Genomic DNA, 20,309 nt, shown 5'->3' on the forward strand with positions numbered 1-20,309 from the left:
TCTGCATTCCTCACGAAGTCTGACACTGTCCATCCAAACTGTGTTTGAAAATTACCATGTGACTACTCAGCACTCGGTTTATCAGAGCTGTCCACTGTTCCCGCCTCACGTTCTCAGAGATGCTAGCTCAGGTGAGTGGCAAGTCAGGGTTCACTGATTTAACATAAGCAGACATGCAGCTTTCTAATTAGCTTCATGTAAATTGATTTCCCCAAATATGCAAGATGCTCTGGTGTATGCCATGTCACTCTCATGCTACTGTAGGTACATTTAAATAACCGCATTGGCAAGGGAACTCCATCTTTCCTTAGGTCTGTGGGACTGCTGCATGCTGATCACTGGTATACCAGCATGTTTGCAGCTTCATAAAGAAAACAGCCAGGTGTGGCCACACATGCCTGTGTTCAAGAAGCTGAGGCACGAGGCAGGAGAAAGATAAGCTCAAGGCCTGTCTGCACCACAAAGTGAGACCTCGTCTTTAAAAGAAATTTAAAACAACAAAAAAATCCCTGAGCTGTAGTGAAATTTATGTTTTTAACAATGATGCTAACTATCATAATCATTATAAATATGACCATCATCAGCATCAGCATCTTCCTTCTCTAATCTCTTAAATGAACATCCAAAAATGCATTTGTCAATACATTAACTTCTTTGAACTTTTCTACTCAGCAAAACACACATGGTGATTAATCTTACATCTATGCATAAACCCCAAAGTCACAACTTGTTACCTATCAGGCATTAAGGATCTTATAAAATTATCATTTTAAATCTTCATTTAAAAGTCTTAGTAAACAGGTGCTGTTGTTGCTGTAATTGTTCTGTTTGTGGAGGAAGAAACAAGGGCATAAAACAGTCTCCCAAGGCCAAGCTGCTCAAAAGAAGAAAGGCCAGATCCAGACAGCCTGGGTTCAGACTCTGAGTCCTGCCCCAACCACTGTGCCATGACAGCTCTGTGCTGTCACAGGTACAGTCCGTGTACTCAATACAGACCGCCTTTAACATACTAACTAGTACCTACAAACAGTCGCAATTAAACATGTGCTCAAACATCTTTGATTTATAGGTGATTAATATAAGAAGGCGCTCTATAGAATTCTGTGCAATCCAAGACTCCAAATCCACCCCCTTATAATGCTATCCTTTTATCACCCACAAAATGGCAGCCTCCTGTAAACCTTCTGTGTGATAAAATTTGCCATGTTTCTAGAAAATGAAGTCACCTGCTACTTCCTCCCACCAAGCCGTCCCGATTCTGGCAGCCACAGAAACGATTGGACTAGAAATACATAAAGCACTCTGGTGCTTTCCTTGTGATAGTTAACACTTTTTTTCCTTACCTCTCTCAGCAAACAAAACTGAATCTACTTCTATAACCTGTATACAATTTAGCACCATGCCTAAATATTTACCTAGAGAACCAATGGATCAAGATTTTGAAAGAACACTTCAGTATTTCAAGCTGCTTGGACTTGTTTTTAGAGGTTTCGTTTTTTAGTTATGTGTACATGTATGTCTGTGCATGGGTATATACATATAAGCACAGGTACTATGGATGATAGACAAGCATATAGCATCAGATCCCCTGGAGCTGGAGTGACAGGTAACTGGGAGCCCTTGAAGTAGGTATTGGGAACTGAACTCAAGTCCTCTGCAAGAACAGTATACTCTCTTACTGCTGAGCCATTTCTCTAGCTGAGCCTGCTTGTATCTTCAAATGAAAATTATTTAAAGATTTATTTTTTAATTGTTCAGTAGATAAAAATCTACCATAATCTAATGAATAGAAATGTCTCATATTTGTTTTGGGATTTTTCAGTCATATTCTATATGAAAGTCAACTCTAAAAGCAACTAAAAATTTGTAAGTACATTTGTTTTTACTAATATATAAATGGGTACATTTAATATTAGAATTGCCTGCATAATATGTATCACCTTTATATGCTTGAATAAAATACTTTACAATGATAGTAAACAGTCTAGTAAGTTTTAGAAATTAAGAATAACTCAAACGACCATGTTCAAATGTTATGAATTTAATGAATATAGAAAGCATTTATGTTTTAAAGTAGCTGCTTTTGAAGTCATTTGTTCGTGAGTTAAATAATCAATTCCACCACAGCAGAAATAATTTCTTTAGTGTAGATGCTCCCTACGAAGATACAAATCCAGTTTGTAATCTCTTAAGTTCTCTACGTGACTGTCAGGGAAGATGCCCAGAACTCAGGAGGATGAGCCGGGGAAAGGTGGGCAGCCTGACACCCACCTGCATCACCTTCTGCTGGATCTCCTCCAGCTGTGTGCGCTTACTGCGCTGCCTGCAGACTTCCTGGTAGCGTGTGTACTGCTCCCGGAGTGAGTCCAGCAACTTCATAACCTGCGGCTGTGCCAGCAGCTCGTCATCCATAGGAGACCACGAGACCCCTCNGTCGGAGCCATTAAATCGACGCTGCTGTAATTCAGATAACAACTCATGCCCTTTACAAATGAAAGATACTTGTAATTAATGCCCACAAAAAGTACAGTCCCTACAGGTTCATCTTCTAAATCCTCGTCCTGATTTTAAAACCTACCCTTCTGACGTCTCATGTGGAATGAAATGCGAGTAGAAACTTCATATATCACATTGAGTAGGAAAACTGCTCATGTGCATACACATGAGAGCGAAAGTCATTCAATATGTACTAGAAGGCACATAGAAACAAATGCCAATCGTGTAAATATAAACCCCCTATATGCCACAGTAAATGTAGAGCATATACATTGATAAATACTTATCAGATTCTTGGTGGACTGTTACTTAAGATATGGTGTCAATAAATTGTCTTTGTGAAGCAAAATTACACTCTAAAATTTTCATTACTAATTCAAGAAGCATGTTGGAGGTTTTCAGCTCCTCACTCTCAAGCACAGCACTTAGAAGTTGACAGTGAGGCAAGTGTGCCATCAGGGTAGCTGGAGGGAAGTTTTCTGAGCAGTACAGAATCACACTGAACTCATCTCCACGGGAGTGCCTGTAACCTACTGACTGACTGGTGAACGGGCCATGCTGGTGGGAGAATGACACATAGCAAGCTCACTCAGGAATCTACTCACACATGAGAAGCTGACACAGAAGAGGTCATACCAAAGCTATAGGCACATCGACAACTTTAAAAATGAGCAGACTGTTTGCCCAGGATAAAACTATTCCTATTGTTACACAGGCATCAAAAATACAGATATAAATTTTCTTCTTTCCTTTATTTTGGAAGTATCCTAAACTTAAATACCTTTTAAAGTTTAGAAAGAGAAGGCTTTTTTTGTAGCTTTTAAATATAATCAATTTCTAAAAAACAATCTAGTTGTTCTAAATCTCCATTATATACTTTTAGTACCTACTTTAAGTGTTAATAGCATATAAAATAAAACTTAGTGCATATATTTAAATACTTAAAATGTTCTTAAATCAATGGCTTAAAATAAGATGCTTTTGAAATGCTAAATAATGCATGAAATTAAGTTTTCATATAAAATAGTACTTTTACTGACCGACGACTACTGTGATGTCTAAACATGTAACTTAGGGGTAATAAGTACCCCTTTCCTCCCTGACGAACTAAGATCTATATCACACTCAAAACTGACAAACAGCTGAAAAAATACATCAAAACTATTCAGATTTAAAATGTAATTCCTGGCATTTTTTTTAAATTGAAAATACATTTGTTTTAAAATCTGTGCAAATACTTAAAACACATATAATCTTTGCATGAACTCCATATATGTGTATGTTTGTCATTAATATCAGAACACACCCAGTTTTTATTATTTGGACAACTGATAGATATCTTAGCATTTTCCTTGTGGGTACCGTTTATACCAGAGAACATTCAGGGCAATCCTTTCAGAGAACAACCTGATGCCTCCCTGACTGGGTTCAGGTTCTGACTATAGACCTTACTGGCCACTATCTATGCATACATAACCCTGCCCACGAAGGAAGGAATTAGAGCCTCGTTCTGATTAGGAATGTAGGCAGCTCCTGAGTGACAGCTGAAGTCCTTCTTTACATTCTTGATTTTGAGAGATCTCTGCAGGTTTCTCAAACTTTTATTTAACTCATTCTGTGGATCAGGCAGGTCTTGAACTTGTTATCTTCCTGACTCTCCCTCCTAGGCACTGGAATTCATCAGCTTGTGCCACTAGGCCCAGCTTAACTGTTTGAGCCTCAGTTTCATTCCTTTTAAAAACAATGTTAACAACCAACCTCACGACTGTGCTGAGGAATAGAGTGCTTAGTTTGTGCCTGGAACCCAGAAAGATTGTAAGTGTGAGCTATTAATTTTTTCAGATCAGAAATAAAGCTACAGTATTTCATTAAATGAATTCCAATTCATTCTCCTAGAATTGATGGCTGTCTACTACAGTCATGGGGTAGGGCACACACAGCATGAAGCATGGGGCATCAGAGTGCAGGGCCACCACCAAGGACTCAGTGATTTGCCCAGGATTACCAACCGCTGTCACTGGTGCCTCTGTACTCGGACCTGCTTTGAGCTGTGGTAATAGATTTTCTTAATTGATTCTGAACAACTTATTTACTTAGGTTATATTTTTATCTCTAAGCCTTGACTTCTTCAAGTATAAAAGAAAGACAATAATACTAAGTATCTCAAATGCTGTTGAGGGAATACAACACATAGCAAGTATTCAATAATCACAATAAAAACACAATGAGATAGAATTAAATACACTTTATGAAATTCATTTTATAACATAGGAAACAGGTCCAAAATTTTTAGGAGGAAATAATTTATCATTATTAATTTTAAAATATTATATTAACACCATTAGGTTAATCCCATATAGTTCAAAAAAACTGTCCTTTAAACTCCTACTACACTAACAAGTTCCATGTTGAGTAAATATTTAAAGAGACTAAGACTTTGCTTACAAGATTATTATCATCACGAGTAAATAATGTTACCTGTCTGAAGAACCGTCTCAGGGTCAACGGATGGAAGAAAGTTTAAATCCACAGACCTGGAAGACAGCAAATGAATCATTTTTAAATGCTATAATATTCCTATAAATCTATTTCAAAATTGTTTTATACTTAATATATTTATTCCAGAAAGATCTGATGCTAAATTCTACCAGACCATTAAAGAGCCGACGCTAGTTAGTATTCCTCAAACTGTTCCATAACATAGGAAATAATTACTACCAACTCAGCTTATGAAGCTAAAACCAGAAAGAAACAGAGCAAAAAGAACAATTTCCCTGAATGAAAATAAATGTGCAAAATTTTTGATGTAATATTTGCAAACCAAATTCAATAACACATTAAGAGGATTACATACTATTGCCAAGTTGGGTTGGCTTCATAGCAAATGTAAGAATGGTTCACCATATATAATTAAGTAAGTGTACTACAGCACAGACAGACTTCAGCACAGAAACCTCAACAGATACAAGGAGACAAGGGTTTTCATTCTCTTCATTCTTATTCAACACTATCTGAATTCTTAACTAGTGCAGTGACAGAAGAAGAAACAAACAGTACAAACAGAAGAGGAAAAGTCAAATTGCCCCTTAGTAAAAATGACATGACCATGATTATTAACCTAAAACACCTTACAGAACCAACCAGAAAACTTAGGCCTGCATTGCATGTTGACTTTTGTCTCCTCCACCTTTGGAGTAGCATGCAGACATTACTAACATGCACACTTATACACATGCACATGTGGCGTCCTAACAGATGCACTCCGCTCCTTTCACACTGAGGTCCTGTTTGTCAGGCAGTTGGATTTCTGCCTTCACGTTCTTAAATACATGAGAAAGAGAAAATTCAAGAAAAATTGAGGAGCTACCAAATCATAGCCAAAAATCATGCTGCTCTTCAAACTAAATCCTGTAGCTTGTTAGTTTATCCTTGTCTTTAACTCTTGGGTAACCTAGATGCTCCCCGAAGGCAAACACAATGAAGATTGATAAAAATTTGCAAGGGATGGGATTCTATTACCTCAATATGAAAGAAACTAAACAATAACATTTGTGTGGAAAGAGACTTGTCAACACAAGGATTTATTAATACTTCTTGTAGACACCCAAGTCAACATTTCCCAAAGTATTTCTGAAAACATTAAAAACACATTTTACTAGAAAAGGAGAACCAAGCCCTGGCTTATTGTCATATAAACATGTGGTGATACAATTAAATTGGTTTCTTTGATGCCGTGCTTCCTTAGAGACCTCAATCCAGGTTGACAGCCACAGCAGGGATAGAAATATTACATTAAACTCTGACCATTTCCTATGGGAACTCTCTTCAAATGCCTATCTTTACTGAGAAATAAAAGTGATATATATGTACACACACACACACACACACACACACACACACACACACATAAATAAATTAGTTGAGTGATGAAACGCCAAACTCCTTACCTTAAACTCTCGAATGTCACACTTCAGAAGAAGTGTACTGTATGCTATACATTTTGGTACTAGTGGATTTAAAGACATTTTAAGAATTTTAATTCAAGCTGCAGATGTTCTCAGGAAAGACAAAACTAAGAATAAAAAATGACTTCGTTTTCAAAGCATGTTCTTACAACAGAATGCTTTCCAATGCGAGGAAAAAAAAAATACAGCCACACTCATCAAAAAGTAGCTTTGTGGAGCCAGCTTAGGTCAGAGGAACAATGCATGTGCAAAGCAAGTGCTTATCAGCTGTGCGTGGCAGTTCTGAGAAAGACTTACTCACTGCGGTCCCTTTAACCTGAGCCAGCATCAGGCATTCTTCACAGGACTGCCTACCTTTCTTTCTCCTGCTCATTCCCCTTATCACTTCCATTGTTAATCAGAGCCAGTTCATCTAGCAATGACGTAGACTCCTTTGTAAACTTCTCAAAGACCTGCAACAGGAGATTGTAGAGACATACAGTGAAAAATCTCAAAAAGCGATACATAACAAAGACATCAGTTAACAGCAACCCCTTTAGTCAGCAGGATTTCTTTTCCTTCCTGAACCATCTATACCAATAACAAATTTTATAACTACACAAACGTTACTGAGACCAGCTGTAGCCACCAATTCTAGTTAGAGACATTTCCTCAACTTACGAGATCACCAGTACGTTTACAGACAGTGTACTGTATAAAGATGCATTGCTTATAATTTTAACATGATTCCCTATGTATGTCTGAGAAGGGATTTGGGCTCCCTTGAACAGAGACAATAAAGTAGACATACAGTTGTCCAAGAGACATGTCACTGTTGAAATACAGGGCAGGAATGGCTGCTCATTCGTGAATAACCAAAGTTCTCTACAGTTTGTTAGTACACAAACTCTAGAAGCTCCATTAGAGACCATTCTCTCCACAGTTCAATAAAAATAGTGCTATGTGACACAGAGAAGTGCCCCTCAGAAGTCTGGACAAGCAGACGCTTTCTGAAATGATAGACTTAGTCTGTCATGCTGTGCCACAGCTGAAAATTCACATGATGTTGAGGTATCTTCTGAAATAGTCATGTCGCTGAGATCACCACTCAGGACATTATGCTCCTGTCACCTGACTCTAAACCCCATCCAACATAACAGTCAACACAGGGTACTGCTGTACCTGCTGGGCTGCTAGAAGGGTTTCAGGTCCATATTCATTTTGTCTTGCTCACAATTGCAGAAGATAGAACTATTATTATTACTACCATTTTATAGATATGAAAACTAAGATATGAAGAAATTAAGTACAAGTGAAGGCCACACACTGGTTTCTAGCATCAGGACTCTAGTCAAGTCCAACTACTGAGTGTGGGTTCCAAACCCTACACTACTAAGCACACACAATGTTTTTATAAAATATTAGGTTTTATACAAAAACAATCTATATCTTAGTTGATTATAACAAGAATGTTCTTCAAACATTTTATCTACATGTAAGAACACTTGATTATCTTGATACCAACCAGCCTCTTATTCAGCCAGTCCATATGGTCATAGGTGAGGCTCCCACCAAAGTCTTCTGTCAGCTGGCATGGCTCTATGTAACGTGTCAGCTTATTGGCGGACACTAAAATAACCTACAGAGCAAAAGGTAAGAGATACTGAGTAAATTATTAAAGTCTCTGAAGGGAAACGAGGAGATAAGAACATGTAAACTTGCTTCAAAACGACAGCAAATGAGCATTTGTTTAGTTAATGCAACAGCATCTAAAATCATTTCAATAAGTCATGGTTATCTGCTTTAAGAAATCTATCAAAATATTCTGACAATACCAACATTTTAAAAAGTACTAGCAGCTCAGAAAAACCATTTTTAATATTTTATCAATATTTAAAAATCCTTTAGTAATGAAAACTATTTTCTTAATAAAATCATAAGAAATTGTTTTATCAATTTAAAATTAGCTGGTTGTACTAAGATAATAATTATGTATTTTCTAGGCAAACTCTATAGAATATATACTCCTAGGATCCAAATTGTAACATCCAAACACTATTTCTCAGTGAAAGAAACCAGGCTGGTCAGGGTACTGATGAAGTAAATATGCGCAAGAATATCATCTCTCACTTTATATGACCCAGCACAGGGAAGGCCAGGGCCAAGTAGTGGGAGTGAGTGGGTAGGGGAGCAGGGGCGGGGGGGGGTATAGGGAACTTTCAGGATAGCATTTGAAATGTAAATAAAGAAAATAATAATAAATTAAAAAAAAAAAAAGAATATCATCTCTCCTAGATCACCATAAACTGTCAGCGATCGCTATGGTAGCACCAAAGGGACCTGAAAAGACCTTTGCTGACTAAAGATGTCAGTAAGAATAAGTATGGACCCATACACTGAATGGTTTAAGTCTGTGAATTTAAAAGATAATAGTTTTCAGGTTATGCCAAGGGATAAAGTCTGTATGCTGAAGACCAGCAACAGAGGAAGTTAAACACAGGCAGCATATTTCATAAGAGGGACCAATGGCAGACACGTAGGAAGACAGGGCACGTCACTCGCTATGCAAACACTCCAGCAAGGACATTGAGAAAAAATAGTAGAACCAAATCTCCATTCCCCACATTTTGATGAACTAAGAGATCAAGACATTGAATGGCACAGCTATTAATGAAAGGATGATGGACAGTCAGTGACTGAGTCTAATTATTAAGGAACACATCTCCAGGTGAGCAGCTTTGGGAAAAGAATCAAATCTGAATACCTATGGAAATCCAAGTGTGGACTTGTGGAAATAAAGACTGAAGACTGTGGAAGTGAGTTAAATACAGTGCAGGATGCTCACTACAATGTGTTCACAGTGCTACACAGTGAAAGCTGGGTCTGTCCAAGAATGACAACAATGGGGGGGGGGGAGGGAAGAATGAGAAGAGGAAAGTGAAGATCAAAAGGCTTCACTTAATGGAAAAGCCCACACTCCCACAAGCATTGCATATTCTTGTCTAAGAAGCACATACAATTTAACAACCTTTCTGTGCATGCACCAGTCTTTAAGGAAAACCCTGGCAGATGAAAACAAAAACCTAACTGAACAGATAAAGCAAGTTTACAAGAAACACAGAACATAGTTCACAACACTTCCAAAAGAGTAAAAGTTAATTTATTCTGAGCTGTGCTTGAGCTATGAGTGAGGACAGCCCTGAAGCACACGTGCAGGCTGAGCCATGTGCTCCTAGGTAGAAGCAGTTAATCAAACTTTACAGTCACAGAACAAGAAAGCGATCAACTTAAAGTCTTTTTCAATCAAACCTAGCTGATGATGTTCTTAGCTTTCAGGTTGGTGGAAGGTAGTGGCCTGCTGTTAATACAGTCTGAAGATTTTTATCTGTAGTTGAAATGATAGATCAGATACTGAGGTGAGCTATTCAGGGGACTAAAGATAACCCAAAGTAATTTGGCTCTAAATCTATAACATTCCAACTGTCCCCAAAGTTTTAATAAACTTCGCTAAAACCCGAGAAGACTGTATGTCAGCAGGGGTGTTCTTGACAAAGGAACATAAAGTTTCCTTTTGGATATCACCACTGATAAAAAAGGTAAGAATCAGATGTAATTAGAGAAGAACATAAATGTGAATAATATACTTTTATTATTACGAGCATTTATAGATAAAAGGGGATGGAACTTTCTGATTATTGGCATCTCAGTTTGAGGATGAGATTAATGCCAGTTCTAGTCTTGTCAATAAACAGATGTTGTCCCCTGACATCAACATCTGTCAGTCGGCAGTGAGGTGCTGCTGAGGGACAAAAGGAACTTGCAAACACTGAGCTCAACGATGCATGCAGATTTCAGACAGGGCGGATGCTCTGAGAAACACTGAGGCTAGCAACAAAAGGAATATTTGGTGGACAAGAAAAAGCACGTGGAAGTGAACAGGAGATAGATGACCAGAGAAGAAATTCACAAAGACAGGAAAGAAAATGTGAAATCGTGGAACAGTTGTCAGGATCAGTAGGTGTTCAGCTAAGTGACACCATGGAAAGCTGATAATAAAACTGCTATATCATACATAATTCTATAAAGTAAAGCACTTAGCCATGCTTGTAAGAACATTGGTACTTAAAACAAAGTTACACTTTAAAGTAAGTAGAATATCTACAAAATATCTACAAAATATTTACAGAATATTTACAAAAGCCCAAACTATCTGAAATGATACTAAGGAAAATAACTTTCAATTAAATCAGAATCAATGTTGAAATTTGATTCTACCTCTCAGCTCGAAGCACCCCTTAGTAGCTAGGCTGAACTTCGCCTCTAAAGTTCAGTGTGTTTAGTGGCAAAATAACCAGCATCTGAAGTAAGTCCTCCCTCTTTAAGACATCAGGCTTTTAAGAAGCACTATTTGCTAGGTAAATATCAATACTGATCCTCTCCGGTGTCTAAGAGAAATATACCGATGCAAGGAGCTTCATTCATTAAACTCTTCCATTTTAAGGCAAACATCCATGGCATCAGACCAAAGCTGTCTTTTCCTTTATCCTCCAAGATGTTTAGTAACGGTTCACTTGTGCAGCGAGCACACACCTATGCCTAAGCAGATGTGACAGGCTGCTCTGTCCCTGTGCTGTCCTCACTGAGTCTGAACAGCTGGCACTGGCTCACTTTGCATTATCTCAGAGCAATGTTTGCTGCTGGTCCCTGGCTATGCACTACGTGTCTCCAGTGCTCTCTCTGTGGTGCCAACTGCAGAACTCAGGCTTTCTTGGCTCAGCTTCTTGGGATGTGGTTTTCCACCCAAACTGTCAGGAGAATACTCTTTGTACTAGCTGGACCCATTTTCCTTTAATTGGCTAGCACACAGTTCTCCACTAAGTCCATGTATAGTCAGGCCTACTAATGACAAAGTTGCAAAAACAAGTGGGGAAAAACAATCTGGTTTCTACTTAGTATATAGAAAGCTAGAAAGAACACTGCTCTAGTCAAAGTAACTACAGAGATATCTGAAGCCTGTGTTCATTGCAAAAATAATGAAACAAAGCAAAGAGCCAATTCAATTCTTGGCCAGTCAGTTAACAACATTCTCCCTACCTACTAAAACCAAAGGAAAAATAAGATGGGTTATTATGCAGGCACAAATGCTATTTACCTTGATTTTTTTATTGTCTTACACGAAATGTCAATTATTCAATTAAAAATATAATACAAAAGCAAACAAGATACTACACAGTCAGGACTTAAGCAAGCAATGTAAGGAGAGTAAGAGAAGCAGCGACTGCATTGTCAGGTCGCTGGGAACTCTGCAGGCAGCTGTGATACAGAGGCAGAGAGGTCGTGGGCAGGGACAGATGAGAGTTCACCAGAGACAAAACCCAAACTCATCATTTAGGGCCTAAGGAGGCTAGATACCTCCCTGGATACCACTGCAAGTAATGAAACCTAAAGATCCTTGAGATCTCTACATACAGTGTCACTGCATTTGCATATACATAAAGCACACATAAAGCTCCTGCATGCTTCGGATCAACTAGACTACTTATGATACCTAATAAAATACAAACAGTGGATAAATAGTTGTTCAACTGTATTGTTTAGGAAATTGTGGCACAAAGGCTATATTCAGTACAGAAATGTGTATGCGTCTGTGTGTGTGTCCGTCCGTCTGCCTGTCCCAGTGTACATGCCAGTATACGTGGAGGCCAGAGGACAAGCTTGGATATCATTCCTCAGGATCTGGTGCCATCCATCTCCTTTGCTTTGCTTTGCTTTGGTTAAGCACAGGCTCTCGTACTGGTATCCAGCTCGCCAGGCAGCCCAAGCTGGCTGACTAGCCAGCCCCGGGGAGCTGCATGTTTCTGTCTCCCAGGACTAGGATGACAATCTCAAGCCACCATGCCTAGCTTTTCTACTTGGGTTCTGTGACTGAACTCAGGACCTTATGCTTGCACAGAAGGCTCTTGAGCATGGCCTGGTCCCGAAAGTAACTCTTTCAAATATTTTCACGTTATTTGACTCCATGGATGTGAATACTTGGATGGAGGGGCTGGGTATACAAAGTTCGAATAGAGATACTACACAGCAAAACCATGGTAACAGATGAGGAAACTTTCCAGTGCCCTTGTCAATAAACTCGGCAAGACCAGAAAGCAGAGAGCCTGACATGAATTAAAACTGAAGATTCCAAAGGAGAAAACACCCAAACCAGGTTCGGAACACTGCTCAGTAACACAGCACTTGTCTACCATGCACAAGACCCTAAATGCAAAACCCAGAAATAAAAATAATGAACAAAAAAGGGAATATATGATGTTAAAAATAAAATGGAAGGCCAAACAAGCAAAGTAACAAGTTTTCAATTCATCTAACATGGACACTGTTAATATCAGAAATATATAAAGCAGGGAATACAAAGATATTTTAAACTAAAGTTAGAGAATTTTCAAAATTAATGGGAGACACAGTCCAGAGTTACAAGAAATATATATATATATATATATATATATATATATATATATATATATATATATATNTGTGTGTGTGTGTGTGTGTGTGTGTGTGTGTGTGTGTGTATAGCCAAATAGAATAAATATCAAATGGAAGACTTATACATATGAACAACAGGGCTGAAAAGTCAAAATGGAATCTTGAATGTGGCCAAAGGGATGGAGCGACCTAAACAAGGACAAAGATGCATACAGCTGACTCTGTGTAAGAAAAAGCCCAAGATGAACATGGCATGTCACAGACAATGCATTCTCAGGCCCACCTATGGTCTAGAATGGCCGGCCTAGTACTTGCTATGTTTCCTCTACAGGATCACTGAGACTTTAATAGAAAGGTCCTAGTTTTCTTGAAGTTAAAAGTAGGAATAAAGCCTTTATAGTTTATGAAAAAGACACAGTTATTCAACACGTGTCTGAGAGCTGAACAAATACTAGAGTTGCTACAGCAGGCATAAGGCAATCACTTCTAAATAACTACACTGAACATGCCCAGTAATATCAGTGAAACCCACTTTCAAAGATACGACACATCTCTTTTTATACAGATTATATTTACCTCAAAGCCAAGTCTATCCTTTTCTTTCCAAAAACAAAAGTGTGTTACTTTCTTATCCCAGAATTCATCTGGCTTCACTACACAAACAAGGGATACCTCGGCTGGAACAACGTTCTGTAAAACATAGAAGAACAAGTACCAATTATACATGCAAATGATTTACTAAATGTGCAAATTACTAGACACACTTGTGATTAAGCTCAGATACTTAGAAAAGAATTCAAATAATAAAGCAGAAGAAACTCTTTAAACTACAAAATCTAAGTGGCAATAAATAACAGCAAGCTACACAGAAAATTTTAAAACAGTTTTAAACAGACCCTACATGTCAATTGCTCTTGTTACACACAGTATCTCTGCTGGAAGTATGTTTAGATTAAACCACAAGTCATGTTTTAATTGAGAAACTATTACAATTATTTTTTATGGTATGGGACAAATGTTTTCTAATACCACCATCATGAAGAATTTCTTTTGAAAATGAGAAACCCATTTTCTTACTAAGTTAGTTTCTTAACAGCCATTACACAAGCAGTAGGGATTCTTTGTGATTATAAATTAGAAGACAAAACTATCTTTTCACACAACTTTCCATGTTCTAATATGACCATTTGCATCATGGAAAGAATGGTGGTTAAGACTTACTGTGTAAGTACTTGTTACTCACTAAGAGGCTACACAGAGTTGACAGAACACATCTACAGTGTAACCATTTCTACCACCTGTTCTGCTGACGCTCCTACACTCACTCTGGAAATGCCCTGCAAAAGGCCACACTGCCCAGCACCGTGTTGTGCTCAGCGTGCCTTGCCAGGCTGTGTCACACTGGGTGCCTGCGGCTCAGCCTCACTGGACACCTCTTCCTTACAGCACTCCTCTACCCTCATACTGAGCTCCAAACTCCTAGAATACAAGTCAGACCCCGTATCACAAGTTTGCCCCTCCACCTTCTCTGTTCTTCATCCTCTGTCCTGGACTGAGAGCTCCCTCCTTAAAGATGTCGTCCCTGTCATCTAGAGTGTAAGTGAGTGTGTGTGCACGCGTGTGCATGCACACCTGCGTGTGTGCACTCGGGCACCAGTGTGTGTGATCTTCATCATGCCCCACACAGCTTTCACCACCAGTTACTGATGTTTAATAATTTTCTTAACTGCCCACCGCCTGACTCCTCGATGGCACAAGGGCTTCACAATGGCAGGTACTTTACCTATGAGGACTCTCTGTATTCTCAGTGTCTGGCTTACAGAAGCCATCCCATACATAGCTGTTGAGTAACTGAATCTTCATTGATAGTGGATCTCACTCATGTAACTTTGGCTTAGAATTGGAGGTAATGAAACCAGAACAGAAAACAGGTATGCCTCACTATTCACATGCTCTGGACCAGGTCAACATGAAAAATATTTTAGACTTTGAGGGTCAGAGAATCCCTGTTCCAACTATTCAGTCCTGTGGCAGAGTGTAAGTCATTGATGGTTTGCAAATGATGTGCTCAGTCAGTTTCCAGTACTTATTTAAACCCAAGACTCCAATCACTACTCTGAACCACTGGGCTGCACCAAGTTACCATAATTTTTAGGAAAGAGATGGAAATGATCTCTCAGCAGGAGCGTGTGCACAGGCACAGTGTAAATCCAGTGATGACGAGGATGTGGCTAAGGTGAGCACGGCATACGCGACTGTCTCGGAACTCTTAGCATTGAGGCTGGGAGTCTGCAGTGCAGCTTATTCATTTATTGACCGATGGAAAATCAGTATTTCCAAGTCACTGGGTAGGAAAGTATGATGAGAAGCAAAGAAACAGGGCCCCTCTTTCGGAACAGGAGTGACAGGAAGAGCTACTCCTAGGGGGCTGGGGGTCTCCCAAACAGCTGGTCCCAGCCCCTAGGATCAAGTCAGCAAATCAGTTCCTGAGTAAAGACACTTAACTAGGGGAAAATGGCCAAGGGGATTCTGAAAAAGTTAGATATTAATCAGTGCAAAGGTCCACAAAATTACCTACCAGGAAAGAAGAAAATCACAGCAGGGATTAAGTCCACTGATTGTTCTGCAGAACTGCAGATCAAAGTGCAAATGACAGCAGGTCCCCAAGGCTCACCAGTGGCAGGTGAGCATCGGGATGAAAGGAAGAGCATCCTGAATGGATGACTTACCTAAGTGGGACTTAACTTTTTCAGAGAAATCAGAATGGTCTCCAGGGCTGGGAGGCAAGGTGCTGCCACACATTTGGCAGACAAGTTACTATGGGGCATCAATCTGTACGCCCATAAAAACTGTTCCTCGGAGGACCAGGACAGAGCTTAATGAGGAAGCATTTATGACATATCCTTGAGAAGAAAGCAACAGGGGATGGTGAGATGTCTCAGCAGCAAAGACCACTGGCTGTTTCCAAAGGACCCAGGTTCAATTCCCAGCACCCAAACGGCAGCTCACAAATGTTAAAAACTCTAATCTCAGGGCATCTAGAACCTTCTTCTGGCCTCTTTGAGCACTAGCCACACATCTGATACACAGACATGCATGCAGGTTCAACAACCATGCAGATAAAAAATAATAATAATAATTAAAAAGATGGAGCAATGGGTAGAAATCAGAGCTATGAAACAAATTTCTAGGTTCTAAGTTCTTAGTGTGATCGTCACAAATCCCTAATTTTTATTGTTTTGTGGTTTTGTTTTTTAAAAAAGCTACCTAAAAGGTAAAGACATGTAAGGCTCAACTGCAAACCTTTTTCTGACCTGCCCTGCCCAGCCCTACTTCCCAGGTAACCAATAAGGAGCCCAGGGGCTGGAGTGGGGCTGGAATCATGGCACACCACGTGCCCAGGTGATTCCTGGGTTCCCAGCCTTCATGTGACAACCACAGGTTCTCTCACTCAGACAACTTCAATATGGCATACTATTTTCAGCCTATGAAGCCTGTACATCAAGGTGAGATTTAACTCTACTACATAAATTTAAAGATACAATGACTGAATTTAAGCAGTCCAATGGTGGTTGTGTGGAATTTTAGTTTCAGAACCACATCATGGCTGAGAAGCCTAGGCACAGTTTGATAATAAAATGTGTTGGTTATTTCCATTATGATATCCTGCTATAAAATGAAGCGCACTTGCTGCCAACAGACAAGGAAAACTAATTACCTGCAGCATTAAGACAACTGTCTTCACCACATTCCACTGAGACTTCCTGCCATCCACGATCACAGTGAATCCTCTGGCCTTACATTTCTCACTGAAATAAAACACAATTATGGGTGTGAAACAAGGTCCAGACTTTCCTCGTAACCCTGAAGGGAGAAGGCGAGAGTGTTGACAGCAGGTGGGATACAGTCCACCCCGCGCGGTCTCACCTACAATATCACCAATAAAGCTCTCCAGGCCACTCTGTCCGTCTCTACCATTGCTTTTCTCGTCTGGGAAAGTATTAATCACAGGCTAATTTGGAAGGAAAATACTGAGAAAACAGGAAATTTAAGTTCTTAAAACTGATGAAATTAGAGCCGGGGGTGGTGGCGCACACCTTTAATCCCAGCACTCAGGAGGCAGAGGCAGAGGCAGGTGGATTTCTGAGTTTGAGGCCAGCCTGGTCTACAGAGTGAGTTCCAGGACAGCCAGGACTATACAGAGAAACCCTGTCTCGAAAAACCAAAAAATAACAACTGATGAAACTAAAGTACCAATTCAACAACAGGAGCAGACTCTCAATTTCTCCATCTATAAAATGGGCCAGAGGGAGCCAGGTATCCACTAACTGCCACAAGCCTCATCTACTTCTTAGCAGAATTTAGGGTCTGTGAGGAGACAGCTTAAAACAGGTGAGAACAATAAACCATTACTAAACCCCTGCAAACTGGCTTCTTTGTGCACAGGAAATCTAACAGGATGAGGTCATACTTGCTTTACGAATTGACTGAAAGCTTGTATGCGCCACATCTAATCCATTATTGCTCTGATTTTATCAATCTTAGTCATGTGACCAGCAAAATGCTATCTGCAGGACTGTGAGATGTGTTGTACTCTATTTAATTGTTCAAATATTTGCTAAATGTAATGGCTACTACATGGAAAAGTTCCATTCTAAAGACAAAACGAAGCTGTTATTACTGTTACATTATGTACATTATGTGTAGCAGAGCCACAGCAAAAGCGACTATTCAGTAGTTCATACATGTTACGATACAGATGACCCTTCGCAATATTACACTAGGAAGCCAGACAGGAGCACCCAGATGTTGTCTGTCTTGTACAAAATATACTTTGCAGGCAAATCCACTGAGCAGATCAATGGCTGACTGATGTAGGATGTAACAGGGAAATGAAGAGGGGCTGCTAATATACAAAGATTCCTTTGAACTGATGAACACTATTTGGAGTTAGTGGGGTTACATGATCCTGTGACTATACTACAAACCACTGAATTGCATACTTTATTAGAAGGGTATTTTATGACAAGTTAGTGAAATTTGTTTTAAAAATGTACTCAATGTTGGGATCTGCACTGCCAAAGGAGGTGGGAGTGCATGTGTGTGTGTGTGGGGGGGGGGCTTCTCTCAACATTCTTGTGGAAGGGGAAAGGGATGCAGTACATGCCTGTATCTGGGCTTACAATAGCACACTTGACCAGACACTCAGTTGGTATTTGTAGGTGCAAGTGGAAAGGAAACTCCTGAGGTCTGCCCCAACAATGCATACACAAAGACTACTATGCCTTAGTGTGGCTACAAGCTCAGAAAGGCCAGCCAAGACAGGGGGCTGGGCGCTAAGTGGCCTCTGGAGAGAGATAAGAACTTAGGGCCTCCTAATGGAGTCAAAAGCTTCCATTGCGGGCCTACTACCCAAGGACACGCACCACTCCCGATGCTTGATGTTTTCTTATTAGCACCTATATCCTGGAATGTAGGGCTCACAATCATTTGTTAAATACATTTTTTTTTAAAAAAAAAAAACCACATTTACTATTTCAATGCATATTATAAATTAATCTGCAGGTTTATACTGTGAAAGTAATGAAGCTTGAAAATGCCATCTGTAATGATCTTAAAGGATAAAACACTGAATCTTTGAGAGTACTTTAAAAGACCTTTAATTTTAATTTACTTACATTTTTCACTATGATAGAAAATGAAAATATATACAACCCTATGATACTATTTCAAAACTGCCAACCAAATGGTATTTGAGATGCTTTGCAAAAGGCATGTTCACAGGCCTGGGGTGCTATAAATTAAGACTCTTATACCTGTTTAGAGCAGTAAAGAAAGAGAAAAAAAAGTGGGACTCAGACTCCTCAGAGCCTTTCAGGGGCAACAAGGCTGGGCTAAAGCAGCTCTGTAAAAGAATGAGCACACTGAACAGTGTCATTTCCAACCCAGGAGAGCTTTCTGAGGGACCTCCAGAGCCAGTGCCCCACGCTCAGAACTCTCTTGATTTTATCTAAGGGCTCTTCTTTTGCTCAGAGCTCTGCTGATATGTGTCAGCACTGGCTGAGCATGCTTTTATTATAATGCTGTGTACAGAATTCCTCTCCATCAGAACATGCCTGCTTGCAGAGTATCAGAATGTTCGTCTACGAAGACTGTTAACTTGTAGCACAATGCTTTGAGATCAGAAGGGCATGAGTGATGATGTCTGATAAAGCCTGAGTCAGAAGAGAATGGCTGTGATCCCAGACCATGACCTACATGGTTGAGGTTGATCCCAGCCTCTTCTCTAACCAGCCTCCGAGCACCGTGCTCCTCTTCTCTAACCAGCCTCCGAGCACCGTGCTCCTCTTCTCTAACCAGCCTCCGAGCACTGTGCTCCTCTTCTCTAACCAGCCTCCGAGCACCGTGCTCCTCTTCTCTAACCAGCCTCTGAGCACCGTGCTCCTCTTCTCTAACCAGCCTCCGAGCACCGTGCTCCACTTCTCTAACCAGCAACTGTGCTCCTCTTTTAAGTTGCCCTGTGCCTCAGGGCCTCTGCATTGGACAGTGTTCCTTTATTTCATCATCTTCGTAAAATGTCACCTCACTGTTTAGTAAGCTGCCATTGATGCTCCTGAGTCTTCGTATCTGCTTTCTCAGAATGTGGACGGCTGACACATGAGTATGTGTTTGTGGCACTTGTGTGTCTGGTCCTTAGGGAATGCTGACCACTCCTCTGCTTCATTCTCCACTTGCTATAACAAGTGAGGAGCCCCCATACGCTCTCACATAGTCACCAAGTCTTCTGGCCTCAATGTCTGTGTGCCTTGTGCTATCTCCTTCAGACTCTTCCCTCTGAAGATTCTTCTGTAACAGTGTTTCCACAACTAAAAGAAACAATGATCTAAAAAAATCAAAAATTGGATATTTAAAATTACTAAGAACTTGAGAAATGTAGCAAGGTAGTTTTAACAGATGTTGAATTTCTATTAGGAACAACTAGAGCAGTTCCTTGGGGGCATCCTATAAAAGACCTAGGATGCAAAGCCAGAAGATGGTTTCTAACCATAACATTCTCTGTCTCACACTAAGTTCTTTTTGAAATAGAAAATAGCATGATTTTATGTACTGCCAAGTGCTACTAAAAGAAAAATTCTAAATAATTTTTAAAAGATACCCAGGGTTTCTTCAGTTATCTTGTCAATTCTCAGTTGTGGCAGTTCCAGGTCCTATGAGCATTTCCTAGTAGAAGCTATGATCAGACAGGACTTTGATCCTAACACAGTGGGAGGAGACAGACGGGGTTTGCTGCTGGGTTTTGGCCAAGCTACCGGTGCTCACTGTTCTATGCTTCATTTCCCTTGTGGGGCGAGAGAACAGTGCTCCTCTCTGAGGGACAGGGAG

At 39.9% G+C, this 20,309-nt stretch overlaps 1 protein-coding gene across 2 annotated transcripts in view; it reads right to left on the reverse strand.

Moving 5' to 3' along the window:
* Sestd1 (SEC14 and spectrin domain containing 1) overlaps positions 1 to 20,309 on the reverse strand; it is a 98,066-nt gene that overhangs the window by 29,065 nt on the left and 48,692 nt on the right. For both annotated transcript variants that reach the window (XM_021192358.2, XM_021192359.2), the window contains 6 exons: positions 16,645 to 16,735; positions 13,503 to 13,616; positions 7,966 to 8,079; positions 6,816 to 6,913; positions 4,975 to 5,030; positions 2,272 to 2,483 (listed from right to left, as the gene is read on the reverse strand). In XM_021192358.2, the coding sequence (XP_021048017.1) occupies positions 2,272 to 2,483; positions 4,975 to 5,030; positions 6,816 to 6,913; positions 7,966 to 8,079; positions 13,503 to 13,616; positions 16,645 to 16,735 (685 nt within the window). The remainder of the gene's footprint in view (positions 1 to 2,271; positions 2,484 to 4,974; positions 5,031 to 6,815; positions 6,914 to 7,965; positions 8,080 to 13,502; positions 13,617 to 16,644; positions 16,736 to 20,309) is intronic.

The sequence above is a fragment of the Mus pahari genome, chromosome 3 (genome assembly GCF_900095145.1).
Source record: "Mus pahari chromosome 3, PAHARI_EIJ_v1.1, whole genome shotgun sequence".
In the NCBI taxonomy this organism is placed as follows: Eukaryota; Metazoa; Chordata; class Mammalia; order Rodentia; family Muridae; genus Mus; species Mus pahari.